At 41.6% G+C, this 27,296-nt stretch overlaps 1 protein-coding gene across 1 annotated transcript; it reads left to right on the top strand.

Moving 5' to 3' along the window:
* Positions 1–18,007: 18,007 nt before the first annotated feature.
* Positions 18,008–26,818, top strand: LOC147426910 (uncharacterized). Its single transcript, XM_086498247.1, has 2 exons — positions 18,008–18,182; positions 26,112–26,818. Exons 1-2 carry the CDS (start codon positions 18,008–18,010, stop codon positions 26,816–26,818), a joined length of 882 nt encoding a protein of 293 aa, XP_086354373.1.
* Positions 26,819–27,296: the final 478 nt, after the last annotated feature.

Genomic DNA, 27,296 nt, shown 5'->3' with positions numbered 1-27,296 from the left:
GTAAGCTGCAGTGAATGCGCCGCACTTGCCTCTTGAAAAATTAGACGCTCACATTAAATAAAAAAGTGACCGTTTTCAAGGACGATTGGGAATATAAATCTACTTTTTAAAGTGTCTGGTTGTCCTTTTGGACGTACTCACAAGGTGAAGTGCATTTTAAAAAAAGTTTCTAGAGAGAGAAATACAATTTCTTACAAGGCCCTCCAAATGACCTCCGAAATTTTCTAATGTGGTAACCTTGTTTACACGTTGCATATCTTGTATGAACCACAAAGCTCCGTTCTTCTTAGGCACAGTGAACCACCTATTTGAATATGGCTCACAAGAAGGCTCTAAGATACCCATGCTAATCTTTTCATTGAGTAGTTCTATTAACTTTGGAAAATGTGCTTTTTGAACTAGAATTGGGTGTAGATTCCAAGGTACATGAGGGATAGTGAAGATCACCATATGTGCAACAACATTAAGATCAACACACCCTATCTCATGTGGCTGGAAAGAAAAAGACTTACCATGTCTTGAAAGCATTTCTTTAAAACTCTTCTTCTCTTCTTCTGTTAAAAACTCCTCACAACCAACTTTATCCTCTTTTAGGGATTCCATTGTGAACTTGTGTCTAGTTCTTTTTAGATCCCTGAGACTCGGTTGCAAAGAATCTTGCTCTAGATTTTTCTTGCAATCTGATGGTAAAGGTAAGGCCAGTGGTCTCACTTTCTTTGCCACCATTTTGTACTTGGTCTCCACATGCACTTCCGGTCCTTCATTAGCATTGAAATCTTTTTTATCTTCAAAAGACTCAATCACATCACACATTTCCATGGAGCATACTTCCACAATGTGGTTTCCATCTTGCATGCTAGAATCCATTATAGCCTCGCGCTCAAGCATAGTATCTACATGACAAACTTATAGAAACCTGAAATGCATTCACTATCCTCTATGAAACCATTTTCTTTCATGTATTTCTGTACACTATATACATAATGTCGTGCACTTCTTTTCATATCCTCAAGCTTCATAAAACATACTGACCCACGCTCTGTTAATCCTTGAAAACCTGTAGAAAAAGCTTATTCTCACTTTGGGTCGAGTGAGAATTTTTTTCTTCTTGTACCATTGCAATCCCGCTTTACAATGGTACATGGCCAAAACCCCTTGTCTCCTAGTACTCTTTGAACTCTTTGTTTACTTTTGGTAGAGGATACTCACGAAGACTATTGCGGTTCCTCTCGTGATTCACACACACAGTCAAAATTTCATAGCTCACTTCCCATCTCTTCTCTTTACCCTAGCATAATCAAAACCGTCATCTAAGACCTTTGTTTCCATGCGAACGGCTGTGATGTATGGCTGCCCAAGGATAAGAGGATAGGTAGACATCTCCTCCTAAAAGAAATTTTACTCATCCTTCACATTACCAATCGTCATTTTCATATTTGGAGAAGCCCCATAGAGCTCTCCTGATGAGTTATGCTAGCTCTAATCATCCACCCATGGTTTGTGTCTATTAGCCAATGTAAAGACTCTTGGACATAAGATTGATCTTAGAGCCATGATCTATCAATGCAACATATGGCTCTTCAAGATCACCCACCTTGACTAAGGTTTTTGTTGTAGCTCTTGCCCAATGACTTTTGGAGTAGTGGCTTTTATAGGAGGCTTCATCTTCATCATCATCATCTGCAAATCTAGAATGTGTATCTCTTCAAGAAGGCTGGTAGCATCCTACCACATTCTCATCACAATCACTCTCTTGGACATGTATTCCATGTGCCTTAAGTGACTCCCCTTCACCCTTAGACTGTGGAGGAATAGACTCAGTGAGAGTTTGCCTCTTTCTTTTTATGATATCTATTATTTGTTCATGAAACTCGCGTTTAGCAAAGCCAAGAACCTCACCCAAGGTAAACTCAACTTTTTTATTCAAAATCCTTTCCTCCAATACCTGCTTTAAGTTTGTGGCAGCTTCAATGTCAGATTGTAGTTTGTATGCAGGGCCTTTTGCTTTAGCTTTTCCTTGCTCTTTCTTCTTCCCTGTAGATGCCTCCTCCATAGGAATCTTAGGAGGAGGAGGCACATGTGGTGGAGCCTCATAAGAAGGTCTTGGATCCTTTCTTCCACCAGCTCTTGTAACCCTCTTTGAAGTAGAAGGACCTGCATCTCCATTCTCACGTCTGCACTTCTCTTCCACAATTGCTTCATTGTTATAACATTTTGCAAGATAGGCATGCACTGATAAAGAGTCCACAGGGTCATCCCAACCTGTTGTATGGCGTATGCTATCACCAGCTTCATGTAATACCTCCTTAGTTACCTTCCCTTTTTCGGCTGAGGCTACTACATATGGCCACAAGCTATCAACCTCCTCAAAATTGTATGGATTATACTTTAGCACTCTTGTTGTAATTAGCTCTCTCTTTGCCCCATAGGTAGAAGCCTCCACTGCAAAAATAGCATGACTAGTTTCCATATCCTCCACTAACTTCTGCATACCTCCTTTTCCAAAGTTAGTTCCTAATGGCATACATGTCTCCTGCAGATGGATCTTGCCATCCTTAAAAAACACAAGATCTCCTTTTAAGGCATCACTAAAGCTATCACAATAACTTCTGCCATGGTCTGTGCCATCACACCATATGCATCTATGCACAATCCTTCTTTGCTTTGGGATTTTTGTCCTGCAGGTTGTCCTTTCTCTTCAAGCCTTATTAGCTTTAACTTCATTTCCCTCATGCCCTTAACAAGCTCATCAAGCATTGAATTATCATCTTTTGGACTCACAACCGTAGGCTTTGGTGGAATCTTTGACGTGCTAGGAGGAGAGGTAGTACCATTCACCACCATTTTGTCCCTACGAGGCTGCCTCTTAGAAAGCAATGAGACTACGTCTTCAACCTCTTTCCACTCAGCCTTTAGACCCTGTTCTGTATTCTTGTCTTCAAGGAGTAGCTCTAGCTTTTCATGGAGCTCATGACCTACAGCTTGAAGAAACAATTCGGTCTTTTCACTTTACAAAGTAGCCCACCCTGTTCCTAACAGTTGAGCATAGCGCCGCTCAAACTCTCTCAACCGCTCGGTGATGGAAAGTCCTTTTGGCTTTGTAACCCATTCCAAGAAGGTCTTTTTTGTAACCCTTTCAGATTCCTCCATGAAGTATTCCACATTTAGGGCTAACTTGAATTTCTCCCAACCTTCTCCATGATTCCCCTTACATGGTCTCTAATCTCGGGGACCACAACAAGCTCAAAACTACGAATCATGTCCACCTCTAGAACCCATTGTAGCTCCATCTCCTTTACATAACCACAAAGAAACTTTGTGATATGTTTCCCTTCAAATTGGTCAATTTTGTTCACAATAGCTTGAAGGGCTTTCGTTGCTGACACCTCCCTTCTTTCTGCAGCCTGTTGTTGTTGCATAAACATGGTGAATGCTTGAAACATTTGCATTGTTCCTTGATCAAAATGTAGGCCTTGCTGCTCTTGTTGATCCATATCTTTAATTATTTGTAATTAAATCTTTCAAAACAAGTTTTTGAATCCCCACCCCAACTGCTTTGCGTTGGGTTCACTAGAAATGTCGAAAAGTGTGCGGTCTAGCTGGGAAGGTGTAGAACCTCTGGCTGTGAGAGTTCATGATGAGAGTCACAAACACTTTGTGAGAAATCATTTGTGGTAAATCACCAACCCTCTTTCTAAGGGTGACAAAAAATCTAAGATCGTTGACAGTAAAGTCAAGAACCCTCTTTCCTATCGTGCTTGGAGTCTGCTTGTTCTCGTAGTCGAGATTATGATGAGAAGATCGTCAAATCACATTCAATTTCACTTAAAAGGACCATTGAAAAACACTAATATTTTAGCCATGAAACCTCAGTGCTCATACAAGAACAATTCTCAATCAAAACCCAAACCTCTTTCATGGTATCATATAGCCTTGCCCCCAATTACATAGTCGTAACATCAAACAGTTGAAAGGAATGCTTGAGCTTCCACCTTTACGACGACAATTTTATGATTTTTCAGAGATTTATGAGCTTAAAAAGTGAATCCAACACTGCATTTTGATAAGGTGAAACCCTAATTCACTCCCTCACAAGCTCAGATACAAGATTGCAAAGAGGTGGGACTGCAACACACATAGATTGGGCAACCATGGAAGCCATTACACAGTACTGATAAATTGAAGGTTTTTTTTGTAAAAAGCAGCCCTCTCTCTCTTACCCACGGCATTTTCAGCTGATGTGTCAATTTTTGGGCCATTTTGCCACTCTGGACCAAAACTAGGTCATTTTCAGCTCATTTTTTATGCGAAAAATCCCAAACGGAGTCAAAAAAATCCCTAAATCACTAGCATAAGTATAAAAAGCATAGATGTGAATCATTTTTCATTAATATACCACTTTGGGTCACTTTCCATGCAATTTTGCAATGGCACCTGTTAGCTGCTATTTTTGGCAATTTTTGCCCGCATCACTCTTTATAGGAGAGATGACTGTGCCACCATGAAACACTTGGACTATGTACATTGTTAAACCAAATTAAGAATCTTATCAAGTGGAAAAGAACACAAATGTGCCACATCCAGGGCCACGACTCCCCGAATAGGTATGTACACGATAATGATCAAAGTGGACGCTTCAACATATATCACAGTATGTACATGATTTCTTTTAGTTCTATACATTGAGGTGAGGTGAATGTTTTTATTTCACACTATGTACGTACCACAGCATGACAACACGCTCTCCAAAATCTCTCATGGTGAAAATCTCTACGTAACTCTCATGATCTCTCTCTAGCGGCGAAGAAAGAAGCCTTTCAACATGCTCTAATCAATCCTAAAGCACGATGACAACCAGATGAAACAATCTTGTCACCAAAACTGAGATCATGTACTATAAATCTATCATCTGCAAATTTGATTACTAGTCCAATTCTAGCAAGTGCATTTACATACAAAATATTCTTCTTGATCCCAAGTACATAAAATGCATCAACAAGTGTGAAAGAATTGCCATTTGTAGTAGTAAGCAGAATTTTTCCAACTCCCTTGCCATGATAAGAGGCATTGTTGGCACAAGTGACAGAATTCGCATGAGGGACATCCTTTAAGAGAGATAAACAAGTGATGAGTGATGAGAGGTAATGTGCTTTGTAGAACCAGTACCAAAGTACCACACATGAGCATCTTCAATAACTAATAAACATGCATCATGGACATTATTATCATAAGTGTACTTTGCACTTAAAGTGCATTTTGCATCAACATTAGCATCACAGTCTCCTTTCACAGAAAATACTCAACAATAGATGCATTTATAGTGGAACCAGCCTCTTTCATCTTAGTCTCTTTGGCCTTCAACATAGGACATTTCTTGATCAAGTGATCATTATGTTTACAATAATGACAACACTTCTTGTTTTTTCCCTTATCATCTCCAAAATTTCTAGACTAATTGCTGCCAGCAGAAGCATTAGGAATATGTGATTTTCCACTCGTAGAAGAACCATGAGAAGGTTACATTTCTATTACCACCTTTCCTTTGAGCAGTAATAAAGGACTATTCAATTGTGTGTTGTCTAGTCGTGCTTTTTTTGGAAAGTGACTCTTGCAACAACAATGTTCATAATGTGTCAAACTTGACTACTTCAAGATTTCGTTGGGTCATAAGTCTCCAAGTACTAGTAAAAGACTGATAAGAATCTGGCAAGGGATGAAGAACAACCTGCACAAGGGAACTATCAGAATGAATTCACATATAGAAATAACTTTCTCATTGATATCCTTAATAGAAGCAAGGAAAATTTCAATGTCATCTTTCTCATACATAATCTTTGACTCTAGGTCTTTACACAACAATGCAATTTTTGCCTCATTGCGACTTGCATAAAGACGAGCCAGGATATCCCGAGCCTCTTTTGTAGGTTTTGTTGAACAAATGTGGGGAGTAATAGTGTGCTTCATAGAAAACTCAATCAATGCATGAGTCCATGCATATTTTATATCCCAATGAGCTAACTCATCCGGAGGCAAAATGACTCTCACGGTAGCAATCATGCCACCAAAACCTACAACATCACCTACATTCTCAGAACCATGACGTACATCAATTCCCTAAAAAAAATTCCAAATGACCTTTGACACAAGTACATGTTGAATCATGTAATCCCACATAGGATAATTGTCCCCATCCAATTTGCCCCCAGTAGTAAACATCTTGAACACATCTATGTTGTTGTCTGCCACGACAAATGATGCACCTGATGTGAAAACTTTCCAAAAAGAGGAAAAAAAAAGCAAGAATAGCACGTGATATATAGCACAATCCGTAGTAGACTCTACAAGACCTATTATCCAAAAAACGACACTAACAAAAATTATGCACAAAATGACAAAATAGTATGCGCAATATTGCAAGTAGTGGAACCAAAGCCTGAAATGAGTCCAAATCAAAAATCTGAGCAGACCAAGTGCAATGAGATTTCCCACAATATTTGTGGACATGTGAACGCCCACCAAAGGTCAAAGAAATCAAAGAAAGTGAGCAGGCATGTGCTGAGCTGCTAGCGACTAAACCCGAGAGGATGCAACTTGATCTAATACCAATTCTTGGAATTAGGGTTGCAAAAAAACCACACAGATCTTGGAGAAGACAAAGGAATCTCAAGGCACACAACAAAGAGTGTTTTACTTCGTGTGCAATGGAAAGATAGATAGCCCTAGAACGATGGGCTTATATACAATGCACGGGGGGAAAAACCTCCTAGTGAGGGAAATAATGCCCTAGAGATCCTAAGTGTGTTCACACACATCGCCACCACATGTATATAGTATCACATTAGGGAGGGAAAATGACATCCAAATTCACAAACAAGTGCATGGGGAAGTCCTAAATTCCTAGCAGAATACAACCATGCAATCATAGTCTGGAAATGGGGTGAACATGGATCACAATCCATGACCCCCCACCTCCAATTTCAAAACAGAGGGTAGTGAAAGTGCCTACTTGTTGTTGTAATCTCATTTAATTTTTTTACTTCTGGACATGGATTGTGATCTGTGAACCCCAAGCTGTCCTAACTAGAAGAATTTCTATAAATAGTTTGCAAATTCTTTTGAAAGTGTTCCTTACAAATTTGGTGAGAAGTGGGCATCAAAAGCACCAAAAACAAGTAAAATTAGACTTTGAATTGCCAAATGGTCATTTTGACCCAAAGATGAAAAAAATGGCTCAAACTTGGAAAAACGTGCATCATTAGCTTGGCAAACATGCTAGAAACTTACCAATGAAGTTTTGTTAAAAATGGGTGTTGAACATGGATCACGATCCATGACTCCCACAACTAGATTTTGTCAAATTTAAGTGTAGAATGTGTGTACAATCTTGGAAATGTGTTATATGTCATCATTCTATATTTTGGACATATAAAGTGCATCATTTGTTAAAGTTCAGCAATATCAGAGAGTTGCAGACTGAAAGTGTGTTTTGGTCTCAGTGCAAAGTACATCAAAGCTTGGGTGCAACCAATACTTGGACATTCTAGCACTTGCAATTTAAAATAAACAGTGTGGGATACCCTAGATCCATCATTTGGTCATTCTAACAAAATCTTGAAAGGTGCATGCATCAAAGATTCATCACTTTACCATTCTAACCAAGTCTTTTAGATGAGTGTTCCAAGATCCACCACTTGGTCATTCTAAGTAAGTCTTAGAACGTGGATGCAATGGTTAATATCTCCTAGATCGACCACCTTGAAATTTTAAACCAAATGTGTAGGATAGGTAGATCCCACTTGGCCATTCAAATCAAGTCTAGAGAGGTGAGTGCAATGGCGGATTTCTCCTAGATCCACCACCTTGAAATTTAATGCAAAGATTGTGGGGTAGGTGAACACTAGATCCACCAGTCCCACTAGATCCACTTCTTCGCCATTCTAACCAAGCCTTGGAAGATGGATGCATCAAACATCAACTCACTTGATTATTATCTATCCAACTCTTGATTGGTGAATACAAGATCCTTTGCTTGGACATTCTAGACAAGGCTTGAGAGGTGGGTACATAAAAAATATTCCACTTAGCCATTCTAACCAAGTCTTGGAAGGTGGATACATTGGTTTGTCTTCCCTTATCCACCACCTTGAAATATCAAATAAAGTGTGTGGGCCACGTGGACTCTAGATATACTCGGTGGACTCTAGATATATCACATTAGGAAGAGGATGCGGTGTAGGAGGACCTCTTTATTTTCCACGAGCTTATGGAGTTGATTAACAATTTGAAGAATATGTGCACGACATGTGTGCAAGAATGGTGGGTGTGTAAGAGATGTGTAAGAGAGGTCAAAGGATGCACTCTCCCCCCAAAAAAGGAGGTGAAAACTTTTATGATTTTTGGCCTTCCATAACTCCCACATATGATCTCCGATTTGAGTGGAGATCATAGAGCTGCAATCTACGCGTCGAGTTCTTTCCATGGATATGCTATATGATATGGTTTTACCCGCTAGATTTTAAATTCCATTTTGGGGGGGAACTTTGAATTCAAATAAACTAGCCATTTTGCCTATTTGAATTCAAAAGTTGTCCTTTGATCACTTTCTTAATACTAAAGTTTTTTTTTTAGAACTGCTAAATAAAGAGGTCCTCCTAGACGCCATTCTCTTCCTAATGGTTTGTCTTCACTTGATCCACCACCTTGAAATATCAAATAAAGTGTGTGGGCCACGTGGACTCTAGATATACCACTTGTCTATTCTACCCAAGTCGTCTTTAGAGCTGGGTGCATCCAAGACCCACCACTTGCCATTCTAACCAAGTCGTAAAGTGTGGTGCATCGAACACTTGGACATTCTAAGACTTGTAATTTTAAACAAAGTATGTGGGAAACCACGTGACCATTCTAACCAAATGTTGAAAGGTGGATGCAATCATTGGTGTCTCCAAGATCCACCACCTTGCAATTTCAAATAATGTGTGTAGGATAGGTAGACCCCAAATCTACCAACTATTCATGTTCTAATGAAGTCTTGATAGCTTGATGTATCCAAGATCAGTTGGCCATTGTACCATCAAGTCTTGAAGTTGGGTGCATTCAACACTTTGCCATCATAGCACAAGCAATTTTAAACAATGTTTGTGGGACGAGTAGAACCTAGATTCACCACTTATCCATTTTAACTAATCTTTGGAAGGTGGGTGCATTAAAGATCCACCACTTGGCCATTATAGCCTAGTCTTGAAAGGTGAATCCAATCACCGGTGTCTCCTAGATCCATATTCTCTTGATTTAAAATAAAGTGGGTAAAATAGGTAAACACTAGATCCAAGTCTTGGAAGGTAGATTCAATGGTTGGTGTCCCCTAAATCCACCACATTGAAATTTTAAAAAAAGTTTCTACAATATGTAGACCAAGGTGGGTGCAATTAAGATCCACCACTTGGACATTCTAATCAAGTATTGCAAGGTGAATGCAATGGTTGATTTCTACTACATCCACCACCTATCAATTTTAAATAAAATTCATGGTAAATATAGCCTGTAGATCCATAATAATGTCCATTCTTACCAAGTTTTGAAAGGTGGGTGCATCCACGATCCACCTTGTGGCCATTCTAACCATGTCTTGAAGCTCGATGTGTTCAACACCTGGCCATCATAACACTTGGAACTTTAAACAAATTTAATGAGATGAGTAGATATTAGATCCATTGCTTGTGAGAGTTGGAAGCACAAAATAGACCCGATGGCCTCTACACCAAGACTATACACAAGAGACTCATTATGGAAGGTGCACAATAGGGAACACCACCTAGATTGGAATGCACCTAAAAGGAATGGTAGGAAGGTTGTCACATAGCACAAGGAAGATGTGAGATAAGGAGAGGGAGGGAGAGGAAGAGATCATTAAAGATTTATTAATATAGTCTTCATAAACACCATACAAACATTTATGAGGGGAATTTCACATAATAAACATCTCACAAAATCATGTGTGCATGGTAACTCAAACCTTCTGGCCATTCAAAACCAAAGCAAATGATCTTAGCCAATACTATGCCATAATAGAACTATGTGTGCATAGACATGAATACATAAGGATGTACATATGAGAGCATGAGTGCTAGAGCTTGATTGTGTCTATATGCCAAAGCTTGAGTGTGTGTGAAGGTCTCTGTTTACAAAAGAGGAGGCCTCATTTTATAAGCCAAGAGAGTGATTAGAGGAGATATTATGAGCAACAAGGGTTATTACAAAGTAGCCTCAATTAGAGGCATCCCCCTAGTAATGTGAGATATCCGTGTGCCCTGCTTATTGACCAATTTCCTCCTAATCGCCTTGATCATGGCGAGCTTTGTCTCCATGCTACCTTCCATAGCTTGAGTCAAAGAGCTTCCTTATAATATTTGAGAGAATATTGATAAAATAAGAGAAAATCAAGCAATAAAGGAGAAATACCTATAAGAAATTCTGTGTGTGTAGCTAAATAACCATGACTTCTTCTCATGTGAACAGATAGGCTCCACCATTTTGGCCATATCTCCCAAACCGTAGCTTCAAAAATTATAAAAATGTAGGGGCAAAAAAATCAGCTCAAAGCCTACAACTTTTTTGTTGAAAGCATCTTCCAATTCAAAATAAAAAAATAAGAGAAAAATCCCACAAAAATATGTGTCCGTCTTTTCCCCTCCAAAAGTCTTACAAGTGGTCAACAAAATATTATCAAATGCAATCATAATTCATTTGTGGAAACAAGGCTTGTACATGAAGCCAAGAGGGTAGGTTCATTGTGATTTTCACGCATCAGGTCCCTCCTTCACAAAGCCTTGAAGCCTTGTTATCAAGTGCATACCAAGAGAGAGGTGGACCAGAACTTTGAAAAGCGGCCCTCACTTGGACATTCTAACTAACCTTTGGAAGGTGGGTGCATTAAAGGTTCACCACTTGGACATTCTAACCAAGGTCTGGAATATGGATGCAATCATTGATGCCTCCTAGATCCGCCACCTTGGAATCTCAAATAAAGTGTGTTAAAAAGACATGGGAGGGGGGGGGGGGGGGGGGTCATTTAATAATCATGTGACTATCACATGAGTGCATCAAAAGGAATATGAAATTTTACTTTTTGTCACCCTTCCACATACAAAAGGGTATGGTCAATTGAAATTGGAAAAAAAAATTATAAATTGAATAGGAAAAGGGTGTATTTTTTGTAAAAATTTCACAAGTAAAGAATTTCATAAATAGTCATTGAACACACCTAATGTACACAATTTACACATAGTGACCTCCCCAAGGAAAAAGATAGATCCTAGATTCATCAATTGGCCATTCTATTCAAGTCCTTGATGGTTAGTGCATGCAAGATCCAACACTTGAATATTCTAGGAAATTTTATGAAGGTGCATACAATGGTTGGTGTCCCCTAAATTGACCAACTACCAAATTCAAACAAAGTGTGTGAGATAGGTAGACCTTATATCCACCACCTAGAAATTCTAACCACATATTTAATGTGGTTGCATCCAAGATCCACCACTTTGGCCATTCTAACCATTCTTTGCAAGGTTGATGAGGCAGTTGGTTTCTCCTACATCCAACACTGTGTAATTTAAACAAAGTGTGTGGGATAATTAGACCATAGATCCACCACTCGTCCATTATAGCCAACTATTGAAAGGTGGATACAATGGTTGATTTCTCCTAGATTCACCACCTTGAAATTCTAAACAAAGTGTGTGGGATAGGTAAATCTAGGATCCATCACTTGGCCATTCTAACCAAGTCTTAAAGGTAGATACATCCACCAACATACACCATTCACCTATTCTAACCAATCCTGGGGTGGTGGGTGCAATGTTTCTCCTAGATCTACCACCTTGACATTTAAAACAAATGGTGTGGGATAGGTGGACACTAGATCCACCACCTGGCCACTCTAACCATCTCTTAGAAAAAGATATATTGGTTTATTTTTTATAGATTCACTACCTCGCAATTGCAGGTAGAGTGCACGAGATGGGTAAACCTTAGATCCATGTCTTGGCCATTCTAACCAATTATTGAAGTTGGGAGCATCCAACACTTGGTAGCTCTAACACTTGAAATTGTGAAAAAAGTGTGTGGTATACCCTAGAGCCACCATTTTTCCATTCTAATCAAGTCTTGAAGTTTTATGCATTCAACCCTTGGCCATTCTAATACTTGAAATTCTAAACAAAGAGTGTGGGATACCCTAGATCCAACATTTGGTCATTCTAATCAAACATTGAAAGGTGTGTGCATCAAAGATCCACCACTTTTCCATTCTAACCAATCCTTGAAGGTAAGTCTTCCAAGATCCACCACTTGGTCATTCCAAATAATTCCTGAAAGGTGCATGCAATGGTTAATATCTCCTAGATCCACCACCTTGAAATTTTTAACAAAGTTTGTAGGATAGGTAAATACCACTTGGACATTCTAATAAAGTCTTGAGAGGTGGGTGCAATGGTGGGTTTCTCCTAGATTCACCACCTTGCAATTTCAGACAAAGGTTGTGGGATAGGTGGACACTAGATCCACCTATTCCACTAGACGTACAAGGATAAAATGAGAACATTTCTAAATATAAAGAAAGGAAAAATATCACATTGATTTCACCTAGGATACTAGTTGGACATAGAATACTAGCACGCTTTTATGTTATAGACTCGGGTTGAGGTTGAAATTGAGATTGAGCAGGAGGTCTTTTGTACTCATTTTATCCTCTCAAGGCAATACATTCCATGATGGAACTACATCCTCAATTGGCATTACAGGTTTCTAACCATACAACAACTTGGAAGGCATACAACCAGTAATTGAGCTATGAAATGTAAGATCATTAAGGAAATAGCTAGTTCTTCTTTGCAAGCCTTAGCAAGAGCTTTAATGATAGAAGGATTCCCATGTTCTGATTTCTCATTCCCTTCAAGATTATGTGCAGTAGTAGTTAAAGAAAGTTGAACACCTAACCTAGAGAAAAATTCCATGGCTTTTTATGCATCCAACTCATAGTTGTTTGCTATTATTCCCTTGCACATCCATAACAGCTAACAACATCATCCAAGTGGAACTTACATATCCCTTTGGTTCTTTATGTTCTTAAAGTGAGATACATTTTTATACATTTCTTTCCACCAATAACTCTCTTTGATTTTAGCAAAGGTGACCCATATGCCTCTATATCTAGCATAAAGACTCTCATGAAACTTTTTGATAAGGTCCTTTTTAGTGTCCCCACCATTCACAACCCTCAATGGCATCCCATTTCTTTGTTTTGGATTCTTCCATAAGTACCCATTTTTTAGAAAGTATCCATAGTGTTTTTTGTCTATTCTTTTAAACTCTTCATCAAACCACCCTTCTCAACTTGTCAAAGTGATCAAATAGAATCCAATGAGAAAAAATCACCTTGATATAGGTCCTCTATAAATGAATCAAGTGGAATTGACAAGCAAAAATGTTCACCTTTAGCATGAGCGCTACTGTAAAACCTCGTGCCTACATTGTCACCCTCAAGAAACATTTCTTCTTCATTTTCATATGTTGCTCTAAAAACCATATTTGCAATTGGATTATCTTCTCTTGCAATCTTCTTAATTTTAGGATTCAAGGATTTTTGGTAGGCAATCCATCTCAACATTGCAATGTCAGGACTTGAATAGTTGAGGATAATTCCAAGAAGGGTAGATAATCGGTCTCCACTATTACATTCCCACCTATCAAATACTCTTTATCATGTTTCAATGTTCTAAATACTCCTCATAATTGTCTTTTCACCTATGGATAATTGCATTGACAGGCACTTAGGAAATTAGTAGAGACTATAGCTATTTTAGAATTCATCTGATGACTACATCTCATTCAAGCGATAATCATAAATCTCACATCATCTTCCTGATGCATCAATTGCTCTTCATTCCTTATGCAAAAAGGCTCATCACTCCAACCACTAACAACTCCATTCCAAAATTTAAAGTGCCATTGACGGGAGCAAAGTGAACCCCGACGGCCTCTAAAACGCCGGGGGCCAAATGGCGTGCCTCGAGCCTGTCGCGATAAAGCGACCAGGGGCCGGGGCACCACCTAGCTTTAAGCGGCTAGGACGCAAACCACGATGATACGAACACCGCAAACTTACACACACACACACACACACACACACACACACACAGATTTGCAAATGATGAAAACCCTCGGGGGTGTGAGGGAGAATTATTTCTGCAGTATTTACAAATGGCACGCCGTGGTGGTAGAGAGGTAGGGAGAAACGATGGTGCAACCTACTTGGTGCGCTCTCTAAGACGACTCAATGATTGTGAAGCTTGCTATCAAGAGCGTGCATACGTGTGTGCATCGACCATTGGATTCGAGAGATGGATGTGTCTCCCTTCGCATGGTGCAATTCCCAAGGCAAACCCAACACACAAGCCCCCTCCCCGTGATGGTGATAGTGTCAACTCTTCCCACTACGCTCTACCAAGTGTTGACTTCTCATGAGTTGCCCCCCCCCCGATAGTGACCTCTCAATGCCAATTTATAAGTGTTGGCTGCTTGGATTATGGTAATCCCAGTGTGATTAGGGTAAGATTAATTGGGGAGACAAAGCAAGTGGTGGGCCCGGTGTGGTTGACCCTTGCTTTGTTTTGGGAGGTTATTAAAAGATGAGAATCTCTAAGTGGGCATTTGTGACCATCACCTAGAGAGAGGAAATTTACAAAGTGGGATTTTACAATGGCTTGGGTGAAAACTGAAGAAATGAGGAAAAAAACCTATAAATTACTAAAATTGGCGTCGTGGTTGTGTGTTGCCGGTGCGTCGATGTCGAGCGTACTTCTTTTCGGGGTCGGCCGGGGCATTGCCTGCGGTGCATTTCCTCTTTTTGTTGTTGGCGGCGCGTGCTTTGGGTCCTCCTTCTCTTTCATTGTTGTTGTAGTCATGGAATCCTTTGTTTTTCCTTGTATCTATGTGCGTATATGCATGTGTGTGTACGTGCATGTGGGCGGATGTGTATATATATATGTATATGGGTGCGCATGCGTGAGTGTGTGTGTGTGTATTTGTATGTGTGCGCAAGTGTGTGGTGGGAATGGGGCTTATCTATATATGTCTTTATATTTTTTTCTTTTTGTTGGCGGCCAACGGGAAGCTACGCGAAGATGGGGGGTGGGGGGGGGATGGTGTGTGTGTGTGTGTGTATGCGTGGGATGTGTGTGTGTGTGTGTGTGTGTGTGGTGTGTGTGTGTGTATTGAGAGAGAGAGAGAGAGAGAGAGAGAGAGAGAGAGAGAGAGAGAGAGAGAGAGAGAGAGAGAGAGAGATCTGTGTTGCGCCTTCAAGCCGAGAGGGAGAGAGAGAGAGAGAGATTGCGAGCAGGGTGGAGCCGAAACAGAGCGCGAGAGAGGGAGAGGGGATTGGGGTGGTGAGTGAGGGAGAGGATGAGGGTGTGTGTGTGTGGTGTGTGGTGAAGACCGGTTCCTTGAGCTGCGCCTTCGGTCTGAGAACAACAAGAGAGAGAGAGAGAGAGAAGGGATGAGGTGGAGTGGATAGGAGGGTGCCCACCATGGGGGGGGAGAGAGTGTGTGGGTGAGGGGGGGTTGTCCTATTCTCTGTCCTACATGGTGTCTCAAGGATGAGAGGAGGGGGGAGAAGTCAATGGTGTGGGGGGGATAGAGGGTGGGGATAGCGGGCCAAGGGGCGGGGGGGTAATGAGGCCAAGGGGAGGGTGAGGCGAGCGGGTGGGAAAGAGGGGGGGGGAGAATATTAGCGGGCCAAGGGGGGGGTAATGAGAAGGGGGGGGGGGGGAGTGTGAGAGAGGGAGAGGGTGAGGATAAGAATACGGGAGAGTGGGAGTTCACATGCGGCTCAATACAGAGGGAGCATGAGAGAGAAAGCGAGAGAGGGGTCGGGGTGAGTGCTCGAGGCTTGCGCCTGACCAAGGGTGGCCAGTAAGGGAAGGGGGGGGGGGGGGGGGGGGTGAGAGAGAGAGAGAGAGAGAGAGGATATTAGAGAGAGGTATGTAGGGAAAATAAGAGAGAGAGAGAGGGAGGGGGTTATTTCATCCGATGCCCGCCGGGGGGGATTAAACTATGGGGGAAGAGAGAAGGGGTATCTGAAACCGAGGGCGGCCGGCTAGGCTGGGGTATAGACAAGCGGGGGCCTGAGGTGATAAGGCCGGCCAATCAAAAGGGGGGGGGGTTTTCCATGCCCGTAGAGGTGTCGTGGGGTTTACTAGGTGGTGCGGAGCCTTCCAACAGTGTTGCCAAGGTTCCAGCAGAGGAAAAATAAGTTTTTTTTCTTTAATTTTCAAAAATCTTCCATCATTAGCCCTCTCCCTTTGGCTAGAAGCATTCATGCTTCTAGCCCTTCCTGTACATCTTCAGCTGTGGAGTTAGAGGGTTCTCCCTCTTCTGAAATGTCTAGCATGAATTTTGGATCAAACCTAAGAAAATACCTTTTCAGTCTCCATCCATTGACACTAGTTTTGTGACTTCACTCATCTACTTCAATCAGCTTATAGCTGCCATTGTCATAGCGTTTCTTGATGATGAATGGCCCTTCCCATCTAGGTTGAAATTTCTTGTCGTTCCTGGTGTCAAATCTATTGTCATATCTCATCACTAACATACCTTTTTCCAGTCCATTTTCTTTAAGCCCTTGATTGAAAGTGAGTCGGCGCCATTTTGCCTACGCTACATTGTGATTGATTGCTTCTTCCATATCTAGCTGGAGTCTCTCTAGATCCAAGATGTGGTTTCGGAGATTTACAATTGGACGATGTATCTGGCTAGCCAAAACTCGTAATCTGGCTATCTGTACCTCAATGGGTAGAATTTCCCCCTTTCCATAAACTAGATGGAAAGGGGTGAAACCTAGTGATGTTCAGAATGTTGTTCTGTAGGCCCAAAGAGCTGCCATGAGATGTTTATCCCAGTCCCCTCTATGATTGTTCACCTACTTTGTGATGATTTTGCCAATCATTCCGTTTACCTTCTCCACCAGACCATTAAAGATCTTGGGTCCTAATGCTCTATAGGGGCTCAAGAGTTGGGCTATATATAAAATTTTGTGACTCTCCATGGGTATCACAAGTTAGGCATGGCCCTTAAAGGTTTGAGCTCGTGGCTATTGGATGTGATGCAGGCTGCCCTTTGGCACAGTGTGTGTGCACGCTTTGCCCATAGTGGTGTTGTATGGTAGTGTTGGTGGCCCTTGGGCGGTGCCGCTCATGTGAGGCGGGTGATGATGTGGATCTTTGATAAGGGACCGTGCTTGCGGGCTTTCAAAACAGCCAAATATTGTTATTGAAGTGAATGTGCACCAAAAGGGTTGTCATGGCGCTATGACAACCAAAATGGGCTCAAGTGAGGGATTCTTAAGTGGTCAAGGTAAGGAAAGGTGTTGAGGTGCCACCATCCCATCAAATGTGCCAAGATGGTGCACCCAAAGTGGATCAAATGAGGCCCCCTTGAGATGAACGGGCAAGAAGAACACACCTTCTTGATTTTTTAGTAAATGAAGCCTCCCTATAAGAGGGATTTTCAAAGCTTTGTAAGGTCTTTTTGGCCAGGAGTTTTTTTGAAAGCAGGAAGAGAGGAGATTTTTTCTGTGTAAGCCTCCATATGGAGTCTTCGTAAGTTTTGCAAGGAGAAGTCCACCATTCCCCCCTCTTTTCATCAATCCCCCGCTCCCCCTCCCTTCTTTTTCTCATGTACTCTGCTTGTGTTTCCAATTCCAGAGTTGTTGAGTGCACTCCCAAACCGAGGTCCATGTATACAAAGTGTGAGAGAATGAGTGGATTGCATATTTTCAGCTGTATATGGTGTCACTGCATATTCCATTGGTGATGTAGCCTTTTTTATTAGTGATGCACGATAAAACAAAAGTGTGGTACAAATGAGTGGAAGGTGAGTCAATGCTTGCTTGTCCGGCTCTATGGGCGAGGTTCTTACATGATTTTTGCAAAAAGCGTCCCCAATCGAGATGGACGCCAAACTGAAGGCACTCAAACAAGACATAGCTGAAGAGTTTGGTTTGTTTTTGGATGGTTTTGAAGCTTTTTGGGTAGAGTTAGAATCATTCATGCAATTGGATAATAGTGACTACTTCAAACTGGACAAATTCATGGCATGCCTATATCCTAAAGTGAGGGAGAAAGGTAGATTTTGAAATCCCGAAGAACTACGATGGTGTAGTAGTAATTAATCAATCCAAAAGCAGTAAAATAAAGAAGAATATTGAATAGGGAATGTCGGGTTTGGAGGCGGTAATTATTATTCAACCAAAGGGTCCAAGGGATGTCATTCATGAGGAGAATCAGGAAAACCAAGGTGTAGCAATTGTGCCACAGAATTGGGTACGAACTGTACAGAAATTTTCGAAGCAAATGCAGGAGTTGTAGGTGAGTGTAATGGATAGAGGACATCCATGAGGATCAAGAGGCAAGGCCAGGCCATTGTCCAGAAAGTTCTATAACTACGGAGAAGAAGGGCATTATGCGGCGGATTGCCCTCATTGTCCCCTTGCTACTACACAACCATAGTTCTTCAAGCTTTATTGAAGCACTAAGGGTGGGTAGCCCATCTAGTGTTCTTCGTTTGGTGGAATATTTCATTGGAAAGAGGATGTAGGTTCATGCCTATATAGATGGTGGAGCACCAGTTTGCATCATGAAAAAAATTGCAATGAGGAAAGTGCATCTCATAGTACAAATTTTTTATGTGTTACCAACTAATAATTTGTTGCTTGAAGTGATGCTCAGTTGAAGCCACGGAAGCGGATTATGAAATGGGTGATTGAGCTACAAGAATTTGAGTTTAAACTCAAGGTAGACCATACAAGTCGATCTCACTTGGCAGATATTTTGGTCAGCAACCCAAGGTCGTTGATTTTCCATCTATCCAAGGGTGGTACTAGATGAAGTTAAAGAGGAGTCTGACTTGATGGAGCTTCTACTATGTGGTCTGATGGTGCCTACAATAGGCTAATATAGCAAGTAGGTGGAGATGTGGTGGTACAAGATCCAACTGGCAAGGTGATTTTTCCAAAGGCTTACGGACTGTAGGATGTTCACACCAACAATGAGACACATTATTACACACTACATTTGGGATTGAAACAATGTGAAGAACTTGGCATTTCTAGGTTGGTGGTAAAAGGTGATGCTTTGTTGCTCAACAAGCACTTGCTATACTAATGGTAGGTAAAACGGGATTCATTGAAGCACTGGTTTTATGCCATGAAAAATTTGTTGAAGTTTTTTGAGGAGGTTAAACTCAAACATGATAAAAGGGAGAAAAACCAGGAAGCGGATTAGCTTGTAAGCAGTAAGATGCAAGTGCAGTTTATAGGTATATATGTGGCCCCAACCACTTACAAATGTTGGGAGGCTTTAAGGGAGTTTGAAGACTTTTTGAGCATAGGCCAGTGCCTAAAAGGGTAATCTAAGTTGTAGAAATGGAGGATATTAATGCCAAAAGCTCCTAAGTTCACATTGATAGAGGAGGAGCGAATGACCTATGAACGGGATGAAGTGCTATGAAGGGTGCTTTACAAAGAATAAATTGGCATGGTGTTGTAGTAGTGCCATGAGTAAAGTGGGCATCAGTAGGACCAAGTTTTGTTTTGGATTTTAAGAGCTGATTTTGGATGGCCTTCAGTAGTTTTTGATGTGCAATTTCAAGAGATGGTTTTGGATGGCCTTCAATAGTTTTTTATGAGTGTAATTATTACGAAAGCTTTTCATTTAGAGCTTTCTCACATAGTTTAGGGCTTTTTAAGTTGCATGCTCAAAGTAGAGTATTGCATGAGGAAATAACTACAACATGATATGTATAAGTTGATCCCTTCAATGCAGCATCAATAGCGTATCAAAACAAAAATATAACACAGCCTAATAATCCATACATGTCACTTTTGTAGAGAAATGCATAAGGTTTCCACATAGAACATACTATTTTCACCTGTCAAAGTTAAATACTCGAAACACTCTTGCACATCCTACAAACACTACACTCGGTTCAAAAAAATTTCTACGAAAAGAATTAAGTTTAAATTTTTTTATTGTCACATAAGACAAGGTAATAAGCATGTCATTGAGAAGTTATTACAAGTGCAAAAAAAAACGGCCTTCACAAAGTTTACAAGTCACCTACTATTAAAATGTAAAAACACTTGTACAAGAAGCTGAACAATTATACATGAAGGTTGTGCAAGCTATTGGGAGATCCTTCTTCTCTACTTCTATAAAGGCATCAACTATTGAGTTTGATGTAAGATGAAAGTGAGATCTCTTTCACGTAGTGTTGGTTGAAGTATAGTCATATGCTGCTTACCATCTAGCCCAAGAATCTTTGTGTAGACAAAGTATAAGTGCTTACAAGGCCAAGTAAGGTTTCTTTGCCTCTCTCTCTTCCTTGAGAATTTGGTCATGTGAAATAGGGCTCCATAGCCACATGCACATCATATACATCTTGCATTGAGATCTTAAATAGGGCATGATGATTAGGCACCAAATTTATCTCTTGCAGGAAACAAGCATCCATATGTGATGCTATGTCCAAGAATTTACATGCCTCCAGCTTATAGACATCGGACCTCCATTTTTTGTTGTGCTTGCCCAAGGTTCCCACTATCTCCCCTTTCTTAACAGCCTTTGGCCAACGAACTCCAATCACAAAACCTCCCCCAATCAAACCAGCATGCCCCTCCTTTGATACATTTTTCCCATTGTCTATCAAAAAATATGTCAGCCTTTCTGGTGGTTTCAATACTTGTTTGGACACAACTTTACTATGCAACACATCATGGCCGTGAGACCATAACCACTAGTGTTGCCTCTAATCTTTGTAAGTTCTCTCTCCCCAAAATCGTGAGGCCACAAGCACTCGGCACCTACTTTGCATGACAATCTCACATCTTATCCCTGCAAGCACACAAAACCACCTTCAAGATACATTTTGAGGCATCCGTCTTATTGCCCAATTGCCCCTTGGCACAACAACCTCAAAATCACCAAAACCATATCCACACATAGTAGCTATAATGGAATCTCTTATGTCATTATTCTCATGGAGCTCCTCATCCATGGAATCTGCATTCACATCAAATTTTTGTTCCTCTATCTCCATGCCCATCTCAAATAAAATCTTTTGTGGCCGTCCAAGCTCTTTTCACTATCTAGGTTCCATCACATAACTGGGATTATGTGACATTGTTTCCATGGACCCTCTAGCCTTCTTTCTTTAAATAGTTTCTATATCTCCATGCAAAATAGGCTCACAAAATGGTGGTCCTGCCACTCCTCCTCGAAGAGCACTACCCAACATGCATGGGCTAGGAGTTTTTGCTTTTTCTTTTGATCTCTCTAAAATTTTTTGCATGTTAGTGCCAAGCCCTATGTATCTATACTGGTCATATAGCCATGATGCTTTGTGCATTGAATGCAAGCATTGATCCCATCACTCACGCATGCGTCATACAAAGAATTTTTTTTGTTACCACCTTCATCAGCGAGCCAAAATGCATGAACAGTCTTTGACAAATTTGTACAAGGAATTTGAGACTTTTCCCAAGGCTTCATAGATATTTGAATTCTAGAAACAAAATTAAATAAATTAGTGAAGCAGAACATAGAGAAGGTCAATCTGAGGTTCATGATTGTGTCATACTTCATAGTGAAGGCTACCCCAATGAGATATCCTTGTCTCCCACCACTTGAACCATCTCTCTAGGGACTTGATACTCTCACTTGGAACATTCTTCCAACGTATTTGAGAGCTTCAACACTTCCATTTTTTGGTGATTATAACCAAAAATAGCATCAACAAGCAGTTCCATGGCTATGATCATTCATTTGAACTTTCCTGGGTCCACTGCGTCTATCCACCTTCAAAACACTTAAATCCATATTTTGTATCCTTTCTATTGTGGCTCTTGAAGTATCTTCTTGAACGTCATGCAAGTGATAACCTACATGAATCATCATTCTAGTAATCTTTGGATCTAAGGGTAAAATGTACTAGTCTTTGTAAGAACAAAGGCTCTCACCAAAACCAAATTTTTTTCCAATAATGACGGGTGATACTTAGGTTTTCCTCTTCACATAGGATCCCTTTGCTTACTTGCTTATCTAGGTAGCCATGAAAGAAAGACATGTTAAACCTATTGTGTTTTAAAGAATATGGATAAACAACATGTGGCAAACTAATGACCCTAAGAAATAACTAAGCTTAATGATACAATAAATAGAAATATTAGTTTAACGCATCTTCGTCCAAAGATGACCATTAAGGTTTTGCTTCATCCCTTCCATCCTTCTGTAACCTTCTTGGGCAGGGGCACTACAACATAACCCAAAGTTATCGACGCCTTATATATCGACGCCCGTACCTTTCCACACGGATATCGACGTCCTTTGACCCCGTCCATATACACATCAAAAAGTGCATCGATATGCGCGTGGAAATACGCGTGAAAAGGCAAAATTTTCCACGCATATATCGACGGCTATTTCGACGCGTATATCGACGCACTTTTCGACGCTAAAAAATTGGGGAAAAAAAGGGGAACCCGCACGCAGGGGCCATTTTCACCCTCAACGCGCATGCTCAGATCTTGGTTGAAACCTACTGCGCAAGTATTATGGCACTCTTCCCCCCCCCCCCCAAACCCTCTCTCTCTCTCTCACATCGTGTGTGTGTGTGTGTGTGTGTGTGTGTGTGTGTGTGTGTGTGTGTGTAGGAAAGAGATAGAGATAGAGAGAGAGCGGTGTGTGTGTGTGTGTGTGTTTTTGTAGGAAAGAGAGAGAGAGAGAGAGAGAGAGAGAGAGAGAGAGAGAGAGAGAGAGAGAGAGAGAGAGCGGTGTGTGTGTGTGTAGGAAAGATATATATATATATATATATATATATATATATATATATATATATATATATATATAGAGAGAGAGAGAGAGAGAGAGAGAGAGAGAGAGAGAGAGTTATATATATATATATATAGAGAGAGAGAGAGAGAGAGAGAGAGAGAGAGAGAGAGAAGTGGAGAGCAAGATAGAGAGACAGAGAGATAGGGAAATAGGAAAATAGAGAGAGAAAGAGAGATAGTGAGAGCGAGATCGAGAGAGAGAGAGAGAAAGGGAGATAGCAAGAGCGAGATCGAGAGAGAAAGAATGAGAGATAGGGTACGTAGACAGAGAGCGAGAGAAATAAAGATATAGAGAGTGATATATATATATATAGCGAGAGAGAGAGAGAGAGAATTAACTAGAGATAGCTATAGAGATAGAGAGAGAGAGAGATAGTAGATAGAGAAAGAGAGAGAGAAAGAGTTAGGTTGGCTGACCAATTTCATGTGTGAAAAGGACAGAAACTCTCTCTATCTCTCTCTCTCTCCCTCTAGAAGAAACTATGGAACTAAAAGAGGCAAAGGCGTTTTGCCCGCTACATGCATTGCCATGTACACCTGGGAGTGCACGTATGTGTCTACCCATATAGGATTTGACCAATAAAGACGAGATTTTGACCCGGTGGTCCTAATCTCCGTACACCTCTGGACCGAGGTGTACGGAGATTGGGCAAGACCAGAGAATGCGATGTAGTTTACATTGTGAGGAGTATATATATTAAAACAACATTCATAACATGGAGGAAAATATTGCATGCTTGTGCACGCACTGCAAGTATCAAATCTTGCGCAAGCGTAGGATATGTAATGAGCATGTGCACAAGTACGGAGAAGTCGGCTAGAGAAACCGTACAGAATCTACGATACGACTCCTACGAAACGGGAATTGATTTTCACGTCATAGCACCTACATTTGTGAGAGAGAGAGAGAGAGAGAGAGAGAGAGAGAGAGAGAGAGAGAGAGAGAGAGAGAGAGAGAGAGAGAGAGAGAGAGAAAGGATTATGCATGAAGGTCCGAACAATATAGAGCCAATGATGGAAGCAGAAAAGGGCTTACAGACAGAAGATGACGGCATGGAGGAGATCCTGGATGCCTTCTTCCAGACAAGCGAGGAGAACGCTAACGAAGCAGCACCAGAAGCCGTGCGCCTATCTTCTAAAGACATGTTGAGGAAGTTGACACGTCAACCAATCTATGAAGGTGCAAAAATATATGTGCTTCGTACTTGTCTAGCGTTTTTGAATCTTCAGTCAATGTACGGGTGGTCAGATGCAAGCGTCACTGCTTTGTTTAGGTACGTAATTTACAAAAGAGATTTTCCGATTGCAACGGTGACGTGCTCGGAGAGCTTTTGAATTTAATGTGGCTTAAACAGGTTTTTGTGGGAGAAACTTTTCCCGGCTAGCAATGAAATGCCCCCCTCCAAGCCAGACGCAAAGCAACTATTGATCTCAGTTGGCTTGGACTACAACAAGATTCATGCATGTCCAAACGATTGCATTCTTTTTCACAATGAATTCGGAGATTGTCTGTCGTGTCCTAAGTGAGGAGCAATGCGCTACAAACAAGATGCAGTTGGCAAGACAATGCCAGCTAAAGTGTTGCGGCATTTCCCTATTATTCCTAGGATAAAAAGCATGTTTCGTTGTGGTTCCATTGCAAAGTTGATACGGTGGCATTCTACAAATAGATCCACTGACGGAACATTTAGGGTGCCCGCTGATTCAAAGGCCTGGAGGAACATTGAAGATACCTGGCCACATTTTAAGAGTGAACCATGCAATTTTCATTTGGGCATGGCAATGGATGGAGTCAATCCATTTGGCTTGAGAAGCTTGTCATGGAGCACTTGGCCTGTGTGCCTTATCAATTACAACCTCCCGCCGTGGCTTGCCATCAAGAAGGGTCATTTGATATTAAGCTTGATTGTACCTGGTAAGTTCAAGGCAAAAAACATGGATATTTATCTAGCTCCACTAGTTGACGAGCTCCAGGAGTTATGGCATGGGATTGGACATTGCAGATGCGGTTGAACCAGTAGGAGAACAGCATGCAAGGATCCATGGACTTCTTATGTGGACTATGCATGATTGGCCAGGATACAGAGAAGCTTCTGGTAATGGTTCTTGATTTACAAAATTCTCTCTATTCGCAAGCACTTTACCTTGGCCTGATTCATGCTTTAATATATGTAGGGCTAACAACTTCGGGATACAATGAATGTCCAATTTGCGGGTAGTCTTTGGATGTGCACTATTCTGCCTCTCTTTGAAAGACAATTTATCAAGGACACCACCATTATCTTCCAGATGGCCATCACTTGCGCGAAGGTCAGCTTGGTCGTGTCGAATGTCGCCTTATGCATGTACAAGAGTGGCGTCACTGATGGGAGCAACATCCGTGACGATCAACTGTCACGACTGAAATCACACGACTGGCATAAGTTCTTACAATTCATTCTTCCAATTGCGATCAAGGGGTGTTTAACGGAGAAAGTGCGGACCTGCATATACAAGATTTCAGAGCTAGTGCGGTGGATCTCTTCCAAGGAGATAGGGGAGGAATCTATTGCAATTGCAAGGGCTAACTCCATTGAGGCAGTTTTCATGATTGAGAAGTATTTACCCACGAGCTGCCTAACTATCCAAATGCACTTGCTCGTCCATGTAGTAGATGAGGTTGCAGTGGCAGGTACAGTCCACAGCCGTTGGATGTTCTTTCTAGAGAGGTTCATGAAAACACTTAAGGGTTTTGTTCGCCAAAAAGCGCGTCCAGAGGGGAGCATGGCAGAAGGATGGCTGGTGCAAGAGTCTCTTGTATTGATGACCGAATTTCTATCCGTTTCTGACCTAGAAATGCCTCGACTATGGAGCGATGAGGAGGATGCAAGACTGGTGGGAGAGGAGCCGCAAGGGCAAGGGGTGCCGAAGAAAATGAACGACGCCATGAGAGAAAAGATCACGAAGTTTTGTATACTAAATTCAGCGCCGATGCAAAAACGGCTTGAAAGGTACAAAGAAGAGAAAGAGAGACGCAATAGGGAGCGACACGATTTCAGGCGAATCCGAACAACTAGAGGCTTACCCTTGCCAGACTATCTCGCTCCTCTATCTAAATTTCCTACAATGGCATGGTTGGACAAGACAGTGAGAGCAGCTCGATAGATCGGAGAACCCATATCTCTAGAAGAGGAAGAGCTGGCACTGTGGTCGCATGGAAAGCATTTCAGAACACAACAAATTGACAGCAAAAGAAACACGTTTGACAGTGGGGTAATGGTTAGTTTCATGCAAAAGAGCAGGGCCAGTGCCAGAGACATGAATGAGAGCACTAGCAACCTGGATTACTGTGGTCTGGTGTTAGATATCCTGAAAGTCAGCTTCAGGCGGTTTGAGATGTTTTTGTTGGATGTGAAGTGGTTCAAGGTGATTACTTCTGGTCGCAATGCAGCGGTACGCAGAGATGGAAACAAACTTGTGCAAATAGATTCTACAAAGGTTTGGACAGATGCGAGCGACACATTTGCTCTCCCCGAACATTGTGAGCAAGTGCTCTTCGTACCGGACCCTCGAGAGCGACAATGGTGGTTTGTGGTTCAGGTTGCTCCAAGAAATAAAAAAGTATTTGAAGGGCAAGAGCTCCTGGAGGAAAGTCAGTCAGACGACGTCCATACTACTGTGACATTAGATGAGATGGACGAAGGTATGGCAGTGGAAACTGAGAGATATACGAGGGATGATGCAGATGAGGCAGAATTGACACTTGTAGATGAAGATGTAATGGATGAAGATAATCTGCCAAAACGAGTTGGGGCAAAGTTATGTTTGCAATTTGAGATAGACGATGATACGGTGCAAGATCTTATCGATGATGCCTCACTCATCGATGCCTAGGCCTGTAAGTGTTTGTGTGAAGACGTTGATTTAAAATTAAGCTTAAAGTTAATTTAAACAAAGGTGTTCTGACGCTTTATTTTACTTTCTTTGTGCAGGACTTTAGTATGGCAGACAAGTTTCCAAATCCCGCTTCTATGAGTGCAGATGCATTCTTGGGCTTCGTCATACGGATGACGCCTGCTCAGATGGCAGAGGCTTCTCAGTACTGGGTAGCCAGAGGCACGGGTACTACGCCTCTGGGCTTCACACTCGAGGATCCGACGCCTATGGGGGGGACACCTAGGGGGGGGAAGCCTATGGGGGGGGGGGACGCTTACGGGTACGACGCCTGCTTCTCCCATCATGGCCGCTTCGACACCTAGGGGTGCGGAAGAGGTGGGTACATCCTCATCTCCCCAGCACAGGCGCACTCGCGGATCTCGGCGATCGTCAGGTGGAGGTGGTGGTTGTTGTGGAGGAGGTTCCATAGATGCTT

The sequence above is a fragment of the Adiantum capillus-veneris genome, chromosome 24, assembly GCF_014529385.1.
Source record: "Adiantum capillus-veneris isolate H3 chromosome 24, ASM1452938v2, whole genome shotgun sequence".
In the NCBI taxonomy this organism is placed as follows: Eukaryota; Viridiplantae; Streptophyta; class Polypodiopsida; order Polypodiales; family Pteridaceae; genus Adiantum; species Adiantum capillus-veneris.
This window is presented reverse-complemented; position numbering and strand designations above follow the sequence as displayed.